Source organism: Vanacampus margaritifer, chromosome 8 (genome assembly GCF_051991255.1).
Source record: "Vanacampus margaritifer isolate UIUO_Vmar chromosome 8, RoL_Vmar_1.0, whole genome shotgun sequence".
NCBI classification, from domain to species: Eukaryota; Metazoa; Chordata; class Actinopteri; order Syngnathiformes; family Syngnathidae; genus Vanacampus; species Vanacampus margaritifer.
The window spans coordinates 7,438,811-7,463,200 of NC_135439.1; the positions used below are offsets into that span (position 1 = coordinate 7,438,811).

The 24,390-nt window shown below is 40.8% G+C and overlaps 1 protein-coding gene across 2 annotated transcripts; it reads left to right on the top strand.

The window, feature by feature from the left end:
* Nucleotides 1-123: 123 nt before the first annotated feature.
* arhgap40 (Rho GTPase activating protein 40) lies at nucleotides 124-23,172 on the top strand. 2 transcript variants are annotated; one of them, XM_077574002.1, is made up of 15 exons: nucleotides 124-296; nucleotides 8,941-9,164; nucleotides 10,324-10,544; nucleotides 12,169-12,244; nucleotides 12,376-12,497; nucleotides 12,684-12,849; nucleotides 13,127-13,218; nucleotides 13,771-13,848; nucleotides 14,508-14,664; nucleotides 15,087-15,169; nucleotides 16,916-17,122; nucleotides 17,209-17,352; nucleotides 17,524-17,672; nucleotides 18,666-18,712; nucleotides 19,186-23,172. In XM_077574002.1, exons 2-15 carry the CDS (start codon nucleotides 8,960-8,962, stop codon nucleotides 19,290-19,292), a joined length of 1,854 nt encoding a protein of 617 aa, XP_077430128.1. In that variant the 5' UTR covers nucleotides 124-296; nucleotides 8,941-8,959; the 3' UTR covers nucleotides 19,293-23,172. The 2 variants fall into 2 exon arrangements, with proteins under 2 accessions (XP_077430128.1, XP_077430126.1); XM_077574000.1 differs by lacking the exon at nucleotides 124-296 and adding an exon at nucleotides 6,489-6,792.
* Nucleotides 23,173-24,390: the final 1,218 nt, after the last annotated feature.

Below are 24,390 nucleotides of genomic sequence, written 5' to 3' on the forward strand. Positions count from 1 at the left end.
TTCTACCACAACACGAATAAACGCACTGCAATGTCCAGCAACTTTAATATGCAAATATGGCAGGTGGCGGATGAGTGCAATGACGTCAGCTAGCAGGTGAGGGGACTGCTGGTGTAGTAAAGTCTCATTAGCATCACCATCATCTGGGAAGCAAGCAGGGAAAGCAAGCAGAGCGACTAAGCTCCACTTTTGCCATCTGTTTATTTCCATAGCGAAGAAGAAGACGAGCAAAAGTCCACATGGAGAAAGAGTTGAGCTTCCACACGCCTGAGATGGGGTCGCTGCTAATTTTCCAGGTAAGGGCGACCCATTTGCTTTCTTTTTTTTTTTTTTTACCGTCGCGAGCATGTGTTTTTGTCGTCAAAATAATGTCGCTGCGTTTGCGGTTGCCATGGTGACGGGCCTTCGAGCTCTAGTTTGTGTTTGCTAGCTGGTTAGGTAGCAGTCGTAAACAGTATTACAAAAACAAGTTCTCACGAGAGTTCACTTTGGCTCGGAAAGGCCACGTTTTCATAGGAGCGTGATTAGCGCTTCAACTTGGCCACTGTTTGATCACACGACAGCTGTAAAGAGTGAAACGAGTGGAAAACGCGACAAAAGGCGTTGCTTTACGTCCAGATAGCTACTGATTACGACGCATGCGTGGTCATATTTGAATTAGATTAAATTAGAAAAAATAAGTCCAAATAACGGGTTTTGTTCACACTCACATGCCACAACATCTAATCTAGAAGAGCTTTTATCCAAAATTTTAAAGAGATATTTAGATTTATATGTATTAATTTAACATGTTTGTTATTGTGTGCCCATATTTCCCAATGTTTTGAGACAAGGCAAGGCACCCATTTTACATTCGAAATATGTCACGGAACATCACCAAAGTGTCACAAAAAGTTGTGAATACTAAAATAATGATCATCTGGCCTCATTTTATTCAGATTTACTTTGTCAGTGTGAAATTTAGACTTCTCTCTTTTCATGTAGTACAAATCAAGTAAGCTTAACAAACTCAATTGTTGCTTTAATGTACATCATGTTTTACAAAAGGGCCATCTATTTCTTGGCATGTTTCATCATACTTGCTGTAACTGTGAAGGAAACTTGTTGGGTGGTGCTGGGAATTGTGTGTGGATGTTTGTTTTTTTTTATGTCTGCACACTGGCATTTGGTTTTGTTACACGCCGATAATTAAGCGTTTGTCAGACTCGTTCCCTGAACCAGTCGAGCGTCAATTTAAGTGAATTAATGGGCCAGGATAAATAACGCCATTGATGATAAGTCAGAACGCCCATGTTCGTTTTTTTTGTGCAACAGCACAAGTCGAATCATTCCAACAAATTCATTTTTTTGCATCTGCCACCACATTCTTGTTGTCTTTAGCTCGCACCCCTTATCCTCCTCTGTCACCGTGGCTCTCTTATCCATTTCCCTGACTTTTTCTCCTGCCTCGCACGGTGCGCTCCGCTTTCCTGCCGCCGCCGCCCTCATCCTTGACCGCGCGTGGCCCGCTTGCCAAGTTGTGGATGAGCAGGGCACGAGGCCGATCTGGCTGTCACATGCCGTCCGCGGGGGTCACACACAAACGTGACGTGGCCTCCTTCGGCACTCTCACCTCCCGTTGCTCTGTAACCGCCAGCTAAGCTTGTTTGTCAGAGGAGGCGAGTAAAGGTCCGAGCCTTGTCTTATCAGCTCTGCCCTCTTTGCAGGGAGAGTGGATACATTGTTTTTGGCACATCAAGGTCTTGTCTAGCAGAAAAGAGCTGTGTGGAATTTCTAGGTGGGAAGTGGTTGTTTGGGACAGCGGTGAAAAGTGAGGAAAGCTAAATCCACAAACACATTCTCGGGTTTGCATTAATCTGGTCCTGGAGGTGATTTGGCAATTTGCCACTGAGGTGAGAGTTAACAGCACATGTCGACGTGTGTGTGGTTTTGCGCTGCCAGCCTTAACCTGATGACCCTCCTGACCCTCCTGACCCTCCTGATCCTACTTGCTGTTCTTTTAAATAATTGCATGTTAGATTCAGGTTTAGGTTGTCAATAAGGTTTATTTGTGTGCCCTGCAAATAGGTGCTGACCCTTTTTTTTTTTTTTTTTTGCCAAAAGAGAGGTGGGATCGCAAAACACACATTTGGGGTTAATTCTCTCGATGCGCTCTTGAGTCTGAAGTCTCGAGATTTTGATGACGTCATGCATTTCGCGTGTGCGACCTCCTAAGTTTTGTGCGTAATCGTTTGTTGTTTTTTGTTTCCAGACAACAATGTTATTTATATCCCTGAGCTGCACTCACAAAATCCTGCGTTTCAAAATTTAATCCTCACTTGTAATCTCTACCGAAACTCCTGACAGAGATTAGACAAATTTGGAAACAATTGTACCTGAATTGTTTGTGTTAAATTTTGGACGCTGTATTGATTCCTAAATGATCTGTGAAACCAGAAGAGGACTGGTAGTCACCGTTTCTATGAAATAGACCAATTATCGGCCGGGCCGATTATTGGTGCCGATATTCGGCATTTTGACAAATATCGGTCTCGGCCTTTTTAAAAAATTTGATGGTCAATAAAAGATATATTTGTGTGTTAATCTCAGGGAGCTAAATTTTCCATTTTCAGTCCCTGAGAACACTCTGTGATTGTTTGAAATTATAACAAACAAACAAAAACATTTCAAATATTTCAACATTTTGGAAAACTTTATTTACTGGAGAAATTAATACAGAGCTATTTATTGAAGTTTTCATTTAAGTTTTTAAAGATGTGCTGATGACTTTTTGTTAGAAAAGAAAAGAAATGAACATTTTGCAAATCTGAAAAGTTGTTCAATAAATTCAAGTTAAGAACCGGAATTAGTTTTTTTTTCACGCCAATATTTGTGTCCCTTTTTACTTGAAATCGTCATCGGCCAACTTCGCTACTAATTATCAGTATCGGCCTTGAAAAAAAACCACATCGGTATATCTCTACTATGAAAGGTTTTAAAGGTTTTCTATTCCCCACGTAAACTCGACAGATTCACATTACTGTACTTTTCTTCTCAAATCTTTTAAATTGTCTTGGGAACAAACAAACAATCTGTACTAAAAAAAAAAAAAGATTAACAATTGTCTTTGCGACCATATAAAGCATATTACAGGTTGGGCGAGGGTGTAATCGAGTTTTTAAATTCACTATAGAGAATATTTTTTTTAAAATTCAACATAATGCAAAAGCGACAATTTGTCATTGATCCAAGTTGTCTTAACTTTCTGTCCAACCGTGTTGTTAATAAGTGACATCACCACCATGAGGACAAAAGAGCAGAGATCACGTTTCCACACAAATCTAAGCACTTTCTCCACATCGCTGTTAAGTCAACCATTAAATATAATAAGTCAACTTGTTGCTGCTGATACCAAACACGTTTGCCGGCATAACTTCATCCGTACAGCCGGCCGCTAAGGTCCATCCAAGCAGTCGGCACCTCAGGCAGCCCCCCCTTTTCCTGCCGCAGGATGCGACGTAGTGACGCGCGCGTGGAAGCGTCCGGGCCGTCCTTGTGCTAGCGATGTGTTTGCTCGCCGAAGAGACTGCAAGGAAACAGCTTGCCAAGCGGCAGGCGGTGGGGACCTCCGCGACCGTCAGCAGGATGCCGTGGGGGCGAGGAGGCGCGGTGGCCCTGCTGCTACTCTCGGCCCGAGGCATCGGGCGGGGCAAGGCCAGGTAGGATCGGACTCGGTGGTCCTTGACCTGCACTTGAAGATTTGGCAGGGAGGTCGTTTATGAAGCGTTAGCTGGGGTTATTTTTGCTGCCTTGCTTTGTTTGAAGATAGGAGAGGGATTGAAAGCACATGTTTTTAGTATTAGTCTCCAAATGGTTGTCAAGCAACCCTTGATCAAGCATGCATGAAAAGGTTAAGAAGCTTGCAGTGGAATTCCTCCACAAAGATTAAACCTTGCCTTGCTTTCGACATGAGCACCTTTTTTTTTTTTTTTTCAGCGGATTACAGTATTCCTTGACAGAGCCAAGTCGGGGTTACTTTGTGTTATTATTGTTATCAAATCGACCCCGAGGCTATTTAAACACATTTGACATTTTGTTCATTCTTTTTTTCTGAGCAGATGTAGTTTCCTGTGGGAGTGTATAAGGCACTTCGAATAAAAACAATACCAGCAACTTGACATTTTTTGTACTAAAAAAAAAAAAGAAGGTATGACAGGTTCCCCAAGACAATTGTCAGCTCATTTCTGCAAAAACATGAAGCATTTTTATTCTGAAGATACACTTGTTCAAAATATGCCTTAAAGTCACCTGAAACATGACATACATTGTTCAGCTGCAGTCCAAAAGTACTAATAGTGAGTTTGTTTGTTTTTTTTTAGCTTTTTCTTAGAATGTCATTTTTCTTTTGGACCTTTTATAGGGGAGTCTACACCAAAGTGACATGGTTTCATCGGGCCGTCATTCGTGGATGCAAATGCATTATCACTGTGTTTCAAAGTAATTCATTTAGTTATGGACTTATTTTTGCACTTTTGTGACTACAGTGACCCCTCGCTGTCGTGAATAATGAAAAACTCGAGCAATTGACGCCTCAACTAAAAAAAAATTTGCAACCAGAGAAAGCCGCACAGTGGCCATTCAATGAATGCAGTGTGACCCCCCCCAAAAGTATTCTTTTTATTCTATTTATTTCATTTCTACATATTTTATGGCATACAATATTATGGAATGCTATTTTTCCTGATTTGGGAGGAAGGCTGGAACGGATTAATGGCATTTCCATTCATTTCAATGGGAGGAGTTGATTTGAGATACAATTGTTTTGAGTTATGAGCGTGCTTACAGAAACAAAACAAAATTCTTATCTCAAGGCACCATTGTACTTAACACAAATTAGTGTACTACTTTCCTATTTGAACTGCTTTGGCTGCATCTTAGGGCATTTCAGAAAGAGCTCAATACTGCGAATCAGGGAGTTTTTCAGCAGATGCATGGGGGATAGATTCCACACAAGGCGAATGGCAAAAAGAGGATCGTTTTCACATTTTATTGATGTTAAGTCAAGACTGAATGTTTTACTGGTTTTATATTTTTATTATCAATCTATTTCTGCACTCAAGATTAGGCCCGGCCGGTTTAATTGGCCGATGTCAATTCCGTTTTTTCCCCCCACACATTACAATATAAAGATAAAAAACATCCAAAATTCTTGCCGAAGTGTCCTTGAGCAAGATACCGCAGTTGCTGCTGATGCTGCGTCATCAATCGGTTAAATGTTAAAAATGTACAAGTTAAAGCCTATTTACAAATCAAATGTTCTGACAGTAATTCAGATCTTTATTGTTGTAATGGAAGATTTTTTTTTGAATTTTTTTATTATTATCTTTGAGATTAATTGGCCTATTAATCAGTTATCTCATCTGAATTTTATTCTTTCAAATATCTAAATCGGCATTGAGTGCAAAAAAATCCCTATCAGTTTAATGTCACTTAAACCTTGGACATTTAATGAAGGTATAACGATGTTGACAATTGAATCCTGGGATGATATAAATTGACAATCTCTCACTCTACATTCTTGCGTGAATTGATAAACATCACAAGCTACAGTGCGGGTTTCACTTGAATTCCCACGGTATTACTTGCAACACATTGATCGAATTGTTCAACTGTCTTGTATTGCGCCATACTCAGACACGTCATACAGAAATAATGTTACAGATGCCAACCAGGGTTGACAATATCATGAGATGAATGAAAAATGAGTAATGTTTATACTGGCTTTTCCATTGTTCAGGTGTATGTGATGTGGTTTTATGATATTTCGATTTATTTTTTTAACATACTTGGCAGGTGATTTGTCAAATGAAAGGTAGGAATGAGAGTCATTTGACCAAAGGGTTTCACACGTGGTTGCGCTTGAGCAACAAGTCAAAAGCTTTTCAGCTTCTTCTACTTTTCGCCTCGCACGCCTCCTCGCTGTCACGCAAACGATGCCTACCTGTTGCTCACGCTCAGGTATGCATGTGGGAACTAAGCCATCAGGTATGTCATGTTGAATGGAAATTATGAAGCAATTAACATTGCTGTCGGTTTTATTGTTTTGTTGTCCTCCACAAGTACGAGTTACAAGGGGGGTAAAAGCTCGTTTTGTTTGATTAACCTAAAATACGGACTCATTTTTAGACAAAGAATCAGTGATGAAAGCACAAATAGAGCCATGAAGAAATTAGGACATGATGTCCCTCCAGGTCCAAAATGCACTAATGTGTCCCATAGGGCTCATTATTGGACGCTAACTGTTTGTGCCTTTTCCCAAGCCCCCCCCCCCCCCCCCCAAAAAAAAATAATTGTTCCCAAGATGTAAGCAGTAGAAAAGTTGCAGCATATCGCTAGGAAATGATTTCACAATTCTCATCCATTCAAAGGACGGCTAGCGGGGCGTGTCGCCTTCCAGGGTGGGAGGGGGAGGTCAGGTGAGAACGACGCCTTTACTTCAAGGCATCGCCCCTCCCAGACCGCATTCTGCCCAGTCAAACCTTACCAGAACTTCCTGCCGCCGCTCAGGACAGCAATCCGAACCCGCTCTCACATGCTGTGTTCTGGCGCTCGCTTCCGTGCGGGACTCTTTTAATTCCTGGATTCCTTTGGCGCCGCCGTGAACATGGGGGGCAGGGAGGAGGTGATGGTGACCGGCGTGCCGGGGGCGCCCACCATGCAGTTCACGCGCTGGAACAATATCAGGCTCCGTCCTTCGCAGAAACCCTTGAGGATCCGAAACATAAGGAAGTCGTCGCAAAAGAAGAAATGCAGGTAGGAGCTGCGCACGAGTCAAGTTGCTGGATTTGATTGAGGAAGTGTGAGCTTGAATCGTCAGCTTTGACCCTAAACAGGTGTGCAGTGACAAAGTGCTTAGAAAGTGGACCATAAGCATAAAGAACACTTCCGCTTGCCTAAACAGGACCAGCATTGATTGAATCGCCACTTAATTAGTTGGTATCGTTCAAAAGTTATATCGGGTTGTAAAGTGTTTAAATCACTTCAAACGACAGGTTACAGCACTTTTTTTTTTTTTGGCAGATGAGAGAAAATGGACCATTTTGCACTTTCTCTCCAAAGCAAATAAACTTGCATCGTAAATGTAAAACCTCCCACCTTGTAAGTGACAAATGACAGCATTTTGTGCAGCAAATGAGACAATGTGTTGATTAATCAGCAGGAAAAAAGCCATTTAGTTTCGTTTCCAGCAAATACAAAAAAAAAAGGCGTGATTAGTGAGGCAGTTAATGAGAAAGTTCATTGTTGGTCTTGTGCTTGTGTGCTGATTCACTACTTGCTGCTTTTTTTTGGCAATAAAAAGATTTTATTGAGTGGCATGTATTGGTTTAAAACAGAAAACACACATCAGAGATGATTTCCTTACTGACAGCGAGCCTTCACTTCACCCGACATCGTTTCTTGGTGTTAGACAAAGCTCTGTCTTTGTTTTGATAGGCTTGTCAAGAACATTGCGATCACAGCTGAATTCTGTTTCTCGGCTGGTGGTTGGTGATCCAGTTTGGGCCTTTTTGGAATGTGACCGAGCCACACGGCTGGGATGACTCAACGGGTTCCGTCCTGTATCTCTGCCTTGTCTCGATGGCACGCACGCCATCTGTCATTAAAGTACAGACGCATCATTTGTATCGCTATAAAGTATATTGTTGTAGGGCACCGTCACCTTATGCTCAATATTAACGTTAAGGCTGCGCTTAAGTATAGGAAACAAAAAAAATGGATTTAAATATATTCGATTAAATGAATGAATGATTCTTCTAAAAGGAATGGGAAGAAGTCACACACTAATCCATACCTACGTCAATGTTACATTTACAAAATTGTGTGTGCAATTTATTCCATATTTGTCAATTATTTGCAACACACATGAACAAATGTTTACCAGATTTGTTGGTTCCCCAAAATAAATAATCATAGTGTGTTACAGTTATATTAAAACTTATTCACTGCCATTGAGGGCTATAGACGTCCAAGATTTAATTTTTTGTAATTAATATTTTTAATATTATTATTATTATTATTATTATTATTATTATTAGACCCATATTGATAGATTCTTAGCTATTTTTATTTTATTTTTTAAATTATTATTATTATTATTATACCCATCATTGATAGATTCTTGGCCATTTTTATTTTTTGTAATTAATATTTTTTAACTTATTATTATTATTATTGTTATTATTATATCCATTATTGATAGATTCTTAGCTATTTTTATTTATGTTTTTATTATTTACTAATTGTGCTCTTGCAACTCCTCTCACAGTTCATTTAAAATTCCAACTCGTCTACAGAAAGACACATAAACACCTTTTTTTCTTTTTCTTTTTTTACTTTAATTTTGAATGTTGCCCGGAATGTAATTATGTCTTCAAAGTTATAATTAAAAAATTAGACGTAAACAAACTTCAAACAAATCTTTGTCAATATTAAATGCATATGTATTGTTCTTGAAAGTTTACAAACAAGTACTGGTATAAGCATCTGTTATATGATGCACATTTTAAATGTTCAATTCAGTGATTCTTACACGTACCACTAGGGGGAGTCCACATGCCACACTTTGAGAATCATTGCTTTAGTGCATATATCGATTGATCCACTATTTTTTTGCCTCATGTGCTGCATTGACTGTTTACTTGAGGGGGCTCGCGGGAGTTTACGTCCTTAGAGTGACACCTAGTGGCGGTCCGACGTCTTCCAAGCCACATTTGCCAAGAACAATAGACCCTCCCCCTCCCCTTCGGCATCTCCTCTCCATCCCGCTCCTTTTGTCTCTCCATCTCTGTGCCGGCTCCTCCGTCTTCCCCGCCCCTCACCTCAAGTTCGTCCGCGTCCTCGTCGGCCTTTTGTTTGCATGCACGCCTGTGATTTCTTTACGTGTGTGTATGTCTGCGCCAGAGATTCCAGCCCCACCGAGATGAGCGTGGAGCCCTGGGCCAGCCCGCAGGACCAGGCCGCCGCTGAGCACAGCGCACACACGCCGCCGCCGCCCTCCCAGGAGCAGGAGCAGCATCCCGACAAACACTGCCTGGACTCCTTCTGGAAGGAGGTGGAGAACATCCGCCTGGTGGGCGGCCTTGCGGACCCCGACAGCACCCGCAGGGATTCCAGGCAATCGGAAGGTAAAAGATTGCTAACGGCCACTCCAGTAGCTTTTTGCCTTCTCGCTGCTCAAATGATGTTTTTTGCCATGGCAACATATCAGGTTTCAAAGGAGAGCACATTACCATGACGACACACACCCGGTGGCGGGGGGGGTGAGACGGGGGTGTATTTACTGTTTATTGTGTCCACGGTCACCCAATGATGTGACCCATTGTTGTGTTCAATAGACACCCTTGTTGTCTTGATTCATCAATTGGGAATGAACAGTCCACATGTAGCTGCATGCTGCTTTGTGATGCCACATGCAGGATGGTCACATGACCTTCTTTGTGTAAAAACTGGCCTATGATACCTTGTGTACGGTATCTTTAAAAAAGGAGTTTTGTCAGAAGGTATTTGTTTTCCTTGAACCTGTTAACAAAGCTTACTAATATCTTGCAGTGTTCTTGCTATACATATTTTTCATTAATCTGTATGATAATGTATGAAATTTGAATGGAACGTTACATAGAGGGGTTCCTCAGAGGGGATTTTAAAACTAATGAAAAAAACGAAAATACATTTTAAAAAAGTAAAATAAAAACAAAAATGCTTCTTTTTTTTTTTAAACGAAATCTAACAAACTACATTTTATTTTTGCAAAACGAACTCAAACTAATTATAATTATAGCGAAAATGTCCTTCGTTTTAGTCTTTGGTAATTTAATACATGAGCCTTTGGGGATGATTTAAAATGTGATTTGTAGTATTTTTATTTCTATATTAACCGGAATAAAGACGTTTGAAAGTGTGTCACACAAAAGTGATGTCATCTAGCAGCAGCCAATAGAAATGCACCGTCAGATGATGTCGCTCCGAGGCGCCAAATTTGCCCGCTTGACTTTTGTCTCCAATGGCTCGGCTTGCCTGCTTTTTCATTTAACTCAGCCCAAATGCAACACTAGGTAAGAAATGTGTTACTTTTTTTAATTTCATTTTACCGTTGTGTTTATTAAATTATATACATAAAAAAAAACTAAAACTACGCATTAAAAAAAAAACTAATAAAAACTAACAAAGCCACACTGAAAACTAATTAAAAAAAAAAAACTCCCCCAAAAAATAAAAACTAACTAAAATTCCCGAACTATAATAACCCCGATCTATGCACCTCCTATTGTTTGTGTGTTGTGTCAGAGGGGGAGCAGGAGGAGCAGTGGCTGGCCGATGCCGGTCTGTCCAACCTCATCGGCGAGGGCGGCGAGGATGTGGACAACGCCGTGCTTCTGTCCACGCTGACGCGGACGCAGGCCGAGGCGGTCCAGCGCAGAGTGGATTCCTACACCATGTCCCTGCGCAAGAGGAACAAACCCACGCCGCGCCACGTACGGGAAATCTTCGACACGCCCATCCGTCAGGTGAGCTTCAAGCAAATTGTAAAGAATCTTTTTGTACGGCACACTTTTTGCATTTCCTGATGACATAACCACTTAACGACAAAACCGCAGCGAGTACTGCGTGTCTGTTCTGTATTGTTTTGCAAATGCATTTTTTAAGTAATAGTAAAAAATCGAACTTTTATATTGCTTTCTTTTTTTTTACTCAAATAAATGTACAGCACTTTGTTTACAGCAATGCTTGTTTTAAAGTGCTTTATAAATAAATAAAAAATTATAAATATAATATATATAAAAATATAATATGTAAATATTACTTATAATATATAAATTATATAAATATCATTTTAAATAAAGTTGAGTTGATACTTCTATTGTGTAACCTCCATCACTTGACATTTTTTTGGGACGCTACTTTCCTTGCAATTTACATTTGCTTTTTGTCAAAAAAGTAATATTAACCCATTCACTGCCATTGACGGCTATAGACGTCAAAAATTAATCTGAACTATTTCTATTAGTTAAACATTTTTTTCCACTTTTGTTAACAAGCGTGTGAAAGCCTAGAATTTTTTTTTATTGTACATTTAGAACAGATATCAAATTTGTGATTAATCGTTATTTAGTGAAGTCATGCGATTAATTATAATTAAAATTTTAATCACCTGACGCCCCTAATTTTTTATAATCTTTGGTGAATAACATTTTTCATTGTAATTAATCACATGACTTCAATAATTAACTCACGATTAATCATAAATTTTATATCTGTTCTGAATGTACACTATATATATTGTTTTTAGGTTTTCATACTCTTATTAACAAAAGTGGAAAACTAATAGAAATAGTTCCAATTACTTTTTGACGTCTATAGCCGTCAATGGCAGTGAATGAATTACGCATCATCTTAACGGATGCCAGGTGAGCTTAAGATAGGACAAAAGAAAGTGCAATTTTTATTTTCACAAATTTGTCTGTTCTTGCTTTTTGAGGAAATGGACTCTAGGTGGTCCTCAATTTATGTTCCATTCCTGAGGCGACTTATTTTGTATTACTTTGATTTTGTATGTCTATTTATATTTCAATTGTTTACGCTTATCTACACTAATGTAATAGTCAAATCATAATGTATAAATATGAAACCGCCAACGGGGGACCCCCTGTGTATGCGTAACTGCGAACACAGAGCCCACCTGCATCAGTATGCAGCTGTGAACAATCAAAGCAAAATCCCATGTAAAGGTCACGCTTTATCTTCTCTTTCCATAAAGGACCGGCACATGCTTTTCTTGTGATCCTTGTCATTCATCCACTCCAATGTATTCCCTGTGGTGGACGGCTGATATTTACAACTGCTGCTCCGTGCTAAACACACAATGAATCACACAAGGGTATAGCGCACCTTTGCATAATGTTGCAAAAGGATTCACAATTTTAGTGCAAGCAGAGTGACTTTTTGGAGTTGTAGACGAGTACAAAATAGGCTTTGATGAAGCCATCCGTCCATCTGTCCACCCGTCCGTCCATTTTTCCTCCCACTTCAATCACAGTTATCAATGAACATAACACGACGGAAGGAAACCACTCCTAAGAGCCGAGATTCAAACCCGCAACCTGATGACTGATCAATACTATCTTCCACCAGGGTTTGTCTGAGTCTCAGCATAGTGAAGAACTGGCCCAGAAAAGTATGGCGTCAGTCTCCAAAACGCCAGCCTCAGGTGGGACGAGTTTGTCACTTGGAATCAAGTCATTAAGAAAAACATCAGTCCGTCTTGTCATTAATAAACAAACAAGTAGCTTGATTGTCCTGATACTGATGTTGATTTGTATCCGTTTGTCCCTCGGCCAGCTCCCAAGGAGGAGTTCTTCTTCACCGACGTAGCTTATTCTGAACAGGCCATCATCTTCCTCAAACAGGCCAAACTGCCTCAGAACAACATCCAGCGGAGGAGGGAGGACGGCGCCTTGCCTGTAAGCATTTGGCGTGCCGGTTATATTTGTTGAAGAAGAAAAAAAATCCATTAAGATGCCTCTCCCTTTCTGTCGTCCACCCAACTAAGGTGAATGTCAGTATGATCTCATAGCTAACTTTTTGCCCCCCCCGTCCTCTCCTTCTTCCTCTTCACCGCCATCGTCTTCGCTGCCAATCTCCACCAGCGGGTGGTCCGGCCCAAGTGCCGCCTGGGAGTCACTCAAATTCAAGACCTGTCTCACGCTGACATGAAGAAGGTGCGGCAATTTGCTCTCATCGAGATGACGGCGCTGTGCGACTTCATCGGGCTGGAGTTGAAGCGGCACAAGACCGCCAAGAGAAAAATGCCAGGTATGGCATCTCACGCGCATAAATCACATGAGGACGATTTAGATAGGCAACGCGGGAGGACATAGTTTGTGTTGTTTCCTATTTGTCAGCCAGCAAATGATTAAATTAAAAACAGGACAAGTTACTCTTCAGCTTCCTGCATAATGACGCTTTTCTAATTACCCTTACATGACTTTCTTGTATAAATTCTGTAGCCGATCCATCATTTACAATCCTAATGCTACAGTACTGTGGATGAATTTCAAAACTAAAGAGGAGGTGAATGTGTTTTCATCAGAGAGCCCGTTGTTCGGCGTGCCATTGGCCACGCTGCTGGAGAACGACCAGAAAGTGAAGGTGGCGGCGACCACTCCGCTCCTCCTGCAGGAGGTACGACAACACGTTACATGCGGTCTTAGAAGTTGATGTATGATGGATGCAGCATATTTCCCGAAAGATTTTGCAGTCATAATTGCAAGGTGCAGTATTAAATAAAATAAAAAAAAACTGTCATTGTGTAATTACAAAGGCATGCTAGGTAGCGCTAATGTGTAAAGAAGGGAGGGAGTTTAAAAGAATTGTTTTCATTCAACTTAAACAGAAGCAAAGCCAATTAAAGTGATTGTTTGGTTTGTGGGCGGGAGAGAAGTCACAAATGTACTGTACCTTGCAATTAGATAAAGTGGGAGGTGTTTGTAAATTTTCCAGGTGCAAAAAGTATTTTTGGAATACTAAAAGTAATTATTTCGTAAACAACCAAACATTTAAAGTCACAGGCCAAGTGTTCGGGTAAAAATCCCACATGTCTTTTGGGTTTGTGTTGCGTGATCAAAGAATGGAGCTGCAGTGCTGAGAATCACCAACAGGGGTGACATTGAGATACGTCTGCTTGGTGCTTCGGTCTCGTTGACGCCTGAATCTTTTTGTTCTTGTCTCTGTCAGCTTTTAATCTTCCTGGAGAAGAATGGAGTCGATTCCGAGGGCATCCTGCGGGTTCCGGGATCTCTGTCTAGAATCAAGGTATTCAGTTAGATGATTTAAAGCAAAAACAAATTATTGCTTTGATCCCCCTCAAATTATGTATGTTTCCTTACTGGAATATTAAGACACATTTCACATTTTGAACCTCTTCATCTAACATCTTTAAAGGGCAAAAAAAAAGAAAAAGATACGGCTAAGTAAGTTTAAGTTCATCTCCCACATGACGATGAGTAATCAAAGCTGCCAGAAGAGGGCGGTATTTAGCTCTCAAGGAAACAACCTGACAACGGTGCTGTTTTCTTTTTATGGCCTTTTCATGCCAATATTTACTGTAATTGTGACATTTTTGAGGTAATAAATGACACATAGTGCTAGTAATTCTTTTCTTTCTTTTTTTTAACTCATTCACTGCCATTGACAGCTATAGACGTAAAAAAAAATAATTGGAACTATTTCTATTTGTTTAAAAAAAAAAATCCACTTTTGTTAACAAGAGTATGAAAACGTAGAAAAAAAGTTAACCGTTGAAGTCATGCGATTAATCACAATTAATCTGCCTTTTTTTTGCCGACGATTGAATCCTTGTCGCATCCGGAAACATCTCACGGTTGATGCGACATGTATTTTGAATGTAATCTGATATTCTGTGATATCTCTAAGCCATGAAAATGTCGTCAAATCCCGTTGCCTGCTCCCAGTTGCTGCAGCAGAACCTGGAGGCCAACTTCTACGCGGGGATCAAGTGGGATGACGTGAGTCCCAACGACGCCGCCGCGCTTCTCAAGAAATTCATCCGAGAGCTCCCCGCCCCTCTGCTCACCGCCGAGTACCTCAACACCTTCAGCGGCGTCAGAGGTCAGAAAAAAAAAACATTTTTACTTTTTATGTTCATTCTGGGGGAGTGCGTTGAAAAAAAAATCCCATAGAGAACATTTCCCCCCACCGAAGGATAAAGCAGCTCCATGTTTACATCTTTTGTCACGAGAAAGGTGTAACAATCATCCGATTTCATCCATTTTAATAAAACACGGATCAATATGAGGATCATCTGATTAATGACTTGGTGAGGAGGTTGGTGCGTGATAAAACGGCGGGAGCGAGCGCAGACATGAGCTAACAAAGCTAATGGGCCCTTGTCACCGCGCCATCCATCTTGAGACATCCCATTACTCTTCCACAAACACACAGGAAATGAGTGCGTGTGTACATGTGTGTGTGTGTGCGTTTCTGTGCGTGTGTCTTCAACCTGTCTCACCTTTGCTCTGTTCCTCTACCAGACATCACCGAGCTCAAGCAGAAACTTCACGTGTTGAACCTGCTCATTCTGTTGCTGCCTGAACCCAACAGGAACACTCTTAAGGTACACACGCACACACATTTTCATCACATGGAACAGAATTATTATTATTTATTTTTTATTTTATTTTTTTTATATTTTTTCTGGAGAGCTCAGTATTGTTCATTCGGTAATTTTACCAATTTGACATGTCATCATTATTGCTCTCTTTCTTTTAATATTTTTTTTTATTTTGTGTGTGTGTATTCATTAGTTCACCTAAAACCTATAAAAAAAATCGTTCGAGTCGTGAGGCCGTCAGGAGACCCGAGGAAGGACCAAAGAAAAGAAAGGAAACATGAAACAGAAATATAAACACACTCATGACATTTTTAGTTCTATTGTGTTGGGAACAAGACTTTTGTTTTTCCGTCCCATCCACATTCCAGCAGTTGCCTAGCAACTGTTTTTGTAATCATACAAAACAAAATGGTGTGCTTGCGCTTGAGTTTTTAGTAACAAAAACACAAACAAGACGAGTAAGCTTTTAGCAATTAAAGTAGGCGGAGCACAGCTTTTGTCCGCTCGGTTTGCACACCGGCAATGCCGGTTCTGTCTTTTGTCATGCAAATAGGCGAGCGTGTGGTAAACTTTCACCCTGAGCCGAATGCGCGTTTGTAGAGCCAAATCTGTGAAGTGGCTAAGTGGCGATTAGCATCAGAAGATCAGACGGGAGCGTGTGATGCACCTGCAGAGAATGAGCAGCTGCCCCTCGACCTTCCACAGCTTATTGCTTCGCTGGCCCAGTCGTCACTTAGCGGGTTTTTTTTTATTGGGTTCGCAATGTTGATAGAACCTCCACCTTGGCTACACAACCAATTGAAGTATCAATAATGTGTTAAAAGACTGCTGCTATTACCTTGATTGTTGGCATTTTGCATTGGCTCTTTTTTCGACAGTTTATTTTCTAAGTAAACTGAATTTATCTTCTCACTAATCTAGTCATATATATATATATAAAAAAAACATTAAATGAAAAAACGTTAGTTACGCTAATCTATGCTAAATCAGTTGTAACGTCAACTATAGTAAATATTTTACACAAAATCACTGTTGGGTTTTCCAATAATCTGTTATTATCCGGGAAGTCAATGTTAAACATTTTTTGACAGTTATATGTGACCTTACTAGTCTAAATATGACATTCTGATTAATATTACATTTGTGGAATATGAGTTATAAAGCAGAATCCAGCCGTTTTAATCCATCTCAGGGTGGCGGCCATTTTGCCACTTGCTGTTTACTGAAGATGGCATCACAGTTGCTAAGGGCTCAGGAAACAACCAATCACAACTCACCTGTGTTCTAAAACTGAGCTGTGATTGGTTGTTGCCCGACACCTGCGCATATATTGGCAGATATTGATCAAAACTGCTGGATTTTTTTGCTTAACTCATATTTTACTAATGCAATATTAACCAGAATACTGAATTTAGACTAGTGGGGCTGCATAGAACATATTATTGTCCCAAAATTTTTTTGATTTCCACTTCCTCAACAAAAAGTGCATTTGAGGTGCAGTTATTACTATTGTCCACTTGGGGTCGCCATCCTCAACGTATCGTTGCAAGTGGACTAGAGCCCACATTTTGGACATTTGTATGTTTACAATGTGAACAGTTTGCAGGAAGGTCACCTTCTTGTGTTGCACTTCACAAACCTTGTGTATAAAAGACCTACTTGGATGAGTTTGGCACCTTTATTGGATGATCTTGAACAAAGATCGTGACTTGAGATGCTTCATTTACACATATGCGCGTCTCCTATCAGGCCATCCTGGAGTTCCTCAGCAAGGTGGTGTCCCACGAGAAGAGGAACAGGATGAACCTGTGGGCCGTGGCAACCATCATGGCCCCCAACCTGTTCCTTCACAAGGCCGTGCCCAGCAGGCTGACCGAGGGGGCCGAGAAGGGCCAAGTGGAGAAGGCGGCTGACGTCATGAGGCTCCTCATCTTCTACCAGGACCTGCTTTGGACGGTGCGCGGCGGCCGCTGCTCGTCACCCAGTTTGTTTACCTAATTTGATGTGAGCTCATGAGATGTAATGTCTTCCCTTCCACGCAGATTCCAAACTTCGTTATGAACCAGGTGAGGAAGCTGAACGAACATAACAACCGGCGCTACCAGTTTTACGATCGCCGCTTCAAGAACCTGCTGAGGAAGAGCCACACCGACAGCAAGGAAAAAACGGATAAAAATAGCTCCGAGGTGAGCTTTCAGTCAATCCTGTTTTTATACTCTGGCTAAAGCAATGAAAGTAGCATTTTCGCTATTGGTTCCTATTTTTTTGCATTTATTCCAATGTGAGCTTAGAATCGAAATGAATAAAGCAAATGGTATCAAAAGTCTGTTTCTAAACGCGGTCGTTGCGCCCTGCAGGCGCGCCGCACGGTGAAGATTCACGTCGGCGATCAGGTGAGCGGCAGCATGGACTTCCAGATCGACATGGATTCGCAAGCGTCCGACTTGCTGTCCCAGTTTTGCCGCCAGTTCGTCAGCCCTGAAACTGGGAAGGGCCAACGGCGAAGGTACACCGCAAGTGCTCGGCTTCAACGGGAAAGAATAGAAAGAATTTGGATGGATGGAGAGAACAATGTGCACGACGATAACAAGAGAAACGGTGTTAGTAGTACAATATGCTAATGGCGGGCAATGGTGACATAACCTGCGTTTGGTGCTATTACTGTTGTAACTAGTCACGCAAGGCAGGTGTAAAAATCACAATATAAATGAAATGACAAAACGCATTGCACTGCAAAAAGGACAGTAGAAAATTCAAGGGAAAAAATATAGTAAAATAAGAAAATTATAACATCAAATAAGCAAAATGATCTGCCAACAGAACAAGAAATTTTTACTTAAATTTACTTGAAAATAATACTAGGCCCATATCAACCACAGCGTGGTCTTGAAAATTGTCATTTTTAGACTAAAAATGAGTCATGTTGACTTTTTTCAAGCTGTAATAAAATTTTTACGCTTTGATAACTTAGCCTGAGTGTCAAGCAGGCAGATAACCCATTTTTATTGTCTCATTCACTGCCATTGGCGGTTATAAACGTCAAAAAAACATTTTAACTATTTCTATTAGTTTAACTTTTTTTTTCTACTTTTGTTAACAAGAGTATGAAAACCTAGATTATTATTTTTTTTGTACATTTAGAACAGATATAAAATGTGTGATTAATCGTGAGTTAAAGTCTGGCAATTTAAATTTTAAGTAAAAAATAACTTTTAATAAATAGGCAAATTTAGGTTAAATTTAGGAAATTATATCTTACTTAAGATTTCAGTTTTTGCAGTGTGATTACCAATTTCAAATCTCAAAATAAAAGCAAAACGGTAAGCACAAGACGTAATGTAAATTTTCACTTCACTTTTTTTGGTTCTAGTTAATAATAATTAATTCAAAATCAATAAACCTGAGAGGTCAAGCCTAATAGGGGAACAAAAAGGTCTTGAATTTAAGAGCATTCCGAGCTTTGAACGTATAATAGAGCACATGATGTTTGTCTTTCCAGGAATGGCACCATGGAGTGCGCCCTGTACGAAGTGGGAGGCAACATCGGTGAGTCTTCCAACTTCCCGCCCACTCGCACTGCCTCATACTGAAAGCTGTTTTCAACATTTTTACCCGCCTCGTGCTCCTAAAGTACCGAACCAAAATTATTAGTATTATTTCCATCCGAATTATGAGATTCGCGTGCGATCACAAAATGGCCGCTAGCCATCTCCTCCTCCATCCATTGAGATCATTTTGAGTAGAAAAACTGTAATTCACCATTTTCGCCACTGGGTGGTGCAATGACACTCCTAATGGAGCCATTGCTTTCATCCACTCTGTATTGGAATGCATGAATAATACATTGTGGGTGAAAATTTCTAATGCAGCTCTTGAAGTGGATCTCATTAGAATGTGCAGGTGTACCTAATGACTGAGTGTCAGTAAATAATATCAATTATTTCACATATTTAAAAAAATAAAAAAATACATATATACCAAGCAGGAACTAATGTGTTGTTTTTTTCTGTTTGCTTTAGGTGAGCACCGCCTGCACCCCGACACACACCTTCTGGATTTGTACAACAGCAACTCGGGAGGCGAGTGGGTCCTCAAGATGAAGCCCAACTCCAACAGAAGCTTATGAAAGGATGAAGTCAAGACGAGCAAAAGAAGAGTCAGCCGCCATTTCACGGCGAGAGCAACAAGGCAGAAGCATCCAGATGGAGGACAGATGAACAATCTGTCGGGAGCAAAAAAAAAAAAAGGAAAAAAACTCATGATCACCCTCGTCCCCGCCTCCACCTCCATGTTTCTGCATCCCTCCATCTCCTCCTCTCTTGGACGTGACTCATTACTTCCTGCTGAAGGACCTGCTGCTGCATTGACAGCAGCAAGAGAGAGAGGGAGGATCCCTGGGCAGTTTTGGTGCGCCATCTTTTCTCTCCGGCAATCATCGCCAGTCGAGAGCGAGCAGATGGGCCCGCCGAGCACCTCTGGCTATACGTAGGCCCCCCCGCCCCCGCCCCACCCATCATCAGTCTGACACACACAGGCTTTGTGCATCCCAGCTCATCCACATACAAGGTTTCAGTGCCTTGCTCAAGGGGAACAGGAAACACTCGTTTTTGCTGCATAAGTGGCTCTTTTTTTCGGACATATCTTCCGACTGAGCTGCAGTTTTTTTTACCCATTGCACTAAAACAAGACGAGAGTGAACCTTTTTCCTGCCAGTTCACTTTTTTATATCATCACCTTTTGAAATTGTTCTTTTTAATATGCTTGAAAGTCAACCATTTTTTGATGGCACATGCATCCTGGTGAGAATAAAACCCACACAGTTAGGAAAAAAAATCATTAAATTGGGTGTATGTGTCAAGATTTTTATTTTTTTTTTAATATGGCCCCTGAAGCAAGTTTTATTTTATTTAGTTGGCATGGCAACAAGTCTTAAGATCCTATGCCTGAAAAGACACATAGTATGGAGGACCTAAACTGCCCAAATTAAAAATAAATACATAAATAAATGACTAAAAGTGAAAATACGAACATATAAAAATATCATTCAAAATTTAAATCCCAAAAATAAATATAAATGGAAATAAAAACAACAAGTAAATAAAAGTAAAAATAACACAAAAATCAAAAACGAGATTCAAAAAATACAAAAATATGTCAACATAATACAAAATAAATATGTAAACAGAATTAAAAATCAATCAATAAATAAAAACGCTGCTGGAGATCTCCATGCAAGCCGGCGAGACTTCCTTGTTTGCCGACCCGCTCACTCTAACCAGTTTGCAACAGTGGAGTCCAACCCAAGACACATTTGAATAACATTTCGACCTGACAACGTCTGCAGCATTAAATAAATAAATGTGAGAGCGGAGCGTTTTTATGTATGGATTGATATTTAATTCTATTTATGTATTTATTTTTGTATTTCGACATTTATGTTTCTATTTATTTTTTTTTATCTTGTTCTATTATTTTTGTATTTATTTTTACTTTGGTTTATTTTTTATATATATTTTGTGTATATATATATATATATATTTTTTTTATTCATTTTTATTTTCACTTTTAGTCTTTTATTTATTTATTCATTTATTTATTTTTCGTTTTGGTCCTCCATAATATAGAAAGTCAGCCATTTTGTTTTGAAGCAGCCATTTTCCCTTGGCCATGTCCAACCAAACTTGTCCAAGAGATTTTCTTTCCGATTGTTCCCAAATTTCAACCAGAATGCTGTTTGACTCGCTATAAATCACCAAACTCCACAGGGTCACAAATGTCTTAATGTGTGCGTGTGCGCGTGCGCGAGCCCTAAAGACATTCACAGTACGGACGGAGCCCTCCATCTGGTGCACTTCCCAAATATTCAGGCCGGATCGAATGCTGTTGTGAGCTGAATGTTGCTCGCACCCTGCAAAAACTGACCAGAAGTGCTTCTTATCCTTTTGGACTTTTGGGGGGATTTTCATGGTTCTGATGGTTTTGTGGTCAAAAATAGACATCAATGAAATCGATGGACTTCATGTTCATACTGCCCCCTATTGACAGTCCAGAGCATTTCTTTTTCTGGCCTCTCTTTTGTGTGCCCTTTAAAAAAAAAAAAAGACCCTGATGCGCTGATGGCTATCTTCTTATCAGAGACCCCCCGGTTCTCTCTTGGGCCTAATAAAGATCATCAATGGACTTCCTAACCTGTGCATTGAAGGACATTTTGAAGTCAAATGGTGTCACCTCCTCAAGGACACACGGTGAAGCTGGTCTTCATTTTTATGAACAGTGCGGGGGACAAGCTTGGGGGGGGGGGTTACTATGGGTCGTTTATTTATATGAATGTAAAGGCATTGTCGCGTGTGTATTTGTGATGCTAGCTGTTGTTCATCGACTTCACTTTTCCATGTACATAATTGTCACGCGCTTACTACATTTCGCACCCAGGTGCGCGTCGCCGCCATGTTGATGTGGCGCCGCCATTTTGTGGCTCTCACACATCCATCATCGCCCGGCTCGCCATCTCGCTGTCATCCGGGCTGTAATGGAGCGTTAATGGCTGCCGGGCGCGTGCATTGCAGGCGTCGCATCTCTCCGATAAAAGGGGGGAGGCTAATAAATGGCTGTTATAAATTCAGGACTCCATGACAGCACTGTGCGCATGTGTGTGTGTGTGTGTGTGTGTGCGTGCGTGCATGTGTGTGATGAGCTCCATCACAGGGACACAGTTGAGCGAGCGCGTACAAAAGCGAGCTGATGGAGCGGCCTTCTGCTGACAATCAAGAGAAGTAGGTCACCTCGGAGGCGGCGTCCCACAGGGCCCCGGACCGGGTCAGGGTTACGTCACGCCCTCTGGTTGGACGCCAGGTCTTGTGCGGATGCGGGCGGTCCTCGTTATACGACGTCACCCACATGCGAGGTTTGGAATGGTGAGCGAGTTTGCGATTTGGTGCCATCTTGCTGCTCAGCAACTACATGGAAGCAAGTTCGAGTGCGGTGCTGCCAACCACAAACTAGGACTGGGATTTCCAAAATCGATTCACAAGGGCCCGATTTGAGTCACGATTAAGGATTTCATGCGGTACCAATTTGACTTTTCGGAAGAACCGATGCTGCAAATCGTAGAATTTTCGTGCATTTGCAGAAATATGAGTTTATACATGAAGAATTGAACCCAATATTTTCTTGAACGCGACCTGATCAAAAGAATAAATGATAATTGAAATCAATTCCAAGCACAGGGCAGGTCAAAAGCTTTTGTGTTAACATTCCAGTGGTTTTAAAAGAACAAACTGAACTGCATCATAACAAACACATCCTTGCAAATAGAGTTCATTTAGATTAAAATGATTCTGAAATAACTTCACGTGCAATAAGTCAGGCCTTTTGTAATTGTGAGAAAATACTTTCAAATTTCTGTGAAGAATACATTTCGAGAAAATGGCACGAAACAAAACAATTAAGCCTTGATGTAAAATTCTATTTTCACTTAAAGGTATATTTTCACAGGAATTTATAGGGGAAAAGACATTCAAAGGATTGATTTGTGTTTTGGTGAATTGATATCAGGTTATGAAAAGGAAAAGCGATTTGAATTGATTTACTCATTTAAAAAAAAAAGACAAACCTCTCCTCAATACTGTTTTTCATTTCATTGTTTTGTTTGACTTTCCTTTTCTCTCCTAACATTTTGTCATTATGACCACGACTACAGTATGTCAGCGTTGGTTAATAATGACAGAAAATTCCGAAATAAAATTCCCACAGCATTCCCATTCAGATTAGTCGTCGTAGGACTCTGATGGACCCGCCCCACGCAAATCGGGTTACGTCATGACTGTATACAGCAGAAATGACCAAACTCGTAAATCGAGGTATTCCTCCATGCTGTGCGTGTGTGTGTGTTTATCAACCTTCGAATGTACAGTATATTTATGTCCCAATATTTTGAATACAAAAAAAAATGGCATTCTCTAGCCTACTTTTTTTTTTTTTTGTCAATAAATGTGCATCTAATGTGACGCATGATGTATTCTTTCAATATGGCTTAATGGCACGCAGACGTAGAGATGGAATCAGCAGGGAAGAGCATTCATCAAGCGTATCTGCACGTCACACAGTCGCAGGTGAAGTGCTGTGTGGTTCTAATCAATAGAGAGATTACCGGTAGGCGTGTGTGCGTTGCGCGCGCGCGCGTTAATCATGTCTGCAGCTCGCGGACAAACCACCTTTTCCCCCTAAATGCCTCATCAACTTTGATTATTGAAGCTCTCGCCGTGTCCAAAAGGCCTTCTGACACGACCACGTGGATGAATCACACCGAATGAACATAGAGAAGCGGAAGTGTTAAAAAAAAAAAAAGACTGTTAGGTGACTAACCCAGATGATAAACAGGTCATTATAACGTAAAAAAAAAAAAAAAAAATCGGTGTGAAAATGTGTTTTGGTGCAATTATGATACCAAAGGCTTGAACCTTTGGTCATAAGTTCTTAGACATGGTTAAAGGAATTACGAGCAGTTACAAATTGCAGTTGTTTTGGCACAAAACCTTCAAGGCTTCTGTTGGAAATGTTAGGGGAAACTTGCTTGAAAACTGAAGTTAGCTTTTTTGCGATGCTGTCATTACACCATTCAGATGTCCTAGCGAAAGACGCGCTGATAAACAAAACCAAAAAAAAAAAAGTTGTAAAAGTGGCAACGTAAGATGGCTGCCTTCTGGGTTCAGGCGCCAGGGTTCTATTGACGATGCGTCCGTGGCACGTTAGGGGCAGGACTTACGGTACTTAAAAAAAAAAAAGTATGTATTTATTTATTTGAGGTGGGGGTGGGGGGGGGCATTTTGCATTTTAATGGACAGGGTTGACGTATCGCAACTACTTCCGGTTCACGTAGCACCATCAAAACTATTGACTGGGAGCGTCAGTGCTGTGCAAATGGTAGGTAACATCAAATAAATGGAGCAAAGTAACTGCTGTCTGTAGGGTTTTAATAATAATTGGCCTTGCAAAGGTGCACCGTCACCATCAAGCCCCCACGGGAGTTCTCGAGCACCCGTGCTTGTTCCTGCATACTGAGCCAAGCCCCCCCCCCCCCCCCCCTTTCAGGCTGCACATCCAAATGACTGTAATCGGGGGATGAAAAGCAATCAGCAGCCTTGTATGAGCCGCTGGCCATCTTCTCTTACCATAACCTCCCACCCCCGAAAAAATGCCCCCCACCCGCTCCCTCCACAATCAGG

What these genes read in the sequence shown, in the direction of transcription:
- arhgap40 (XM_077574000.1), top strand. Translation starts at nt 6,644, where the DNA reads ATGGGGGGCAGGGAGGAGGTGATGGTGACCGGCGTGCCGGGGGCGCCC. An exon ending in TCGACACGCCCATCCGTCAG is followed by an intron (nt 10,545 to 12,168) that starts GTGAGCTTCAAG and finishes ATCTTCCACCAG; the next exon opens with GGTTTGTCTGAGTCTCAGCA. An exon ending in CTCCGCTCCTCCTGCAGGAG is followed by an intron (nt 13,219 to 13,770) that starts GTACGACAACAC and finishes TGTCTCTGTCAG; the next exon opens with CTTTTAATCTTCCTGGAGAA.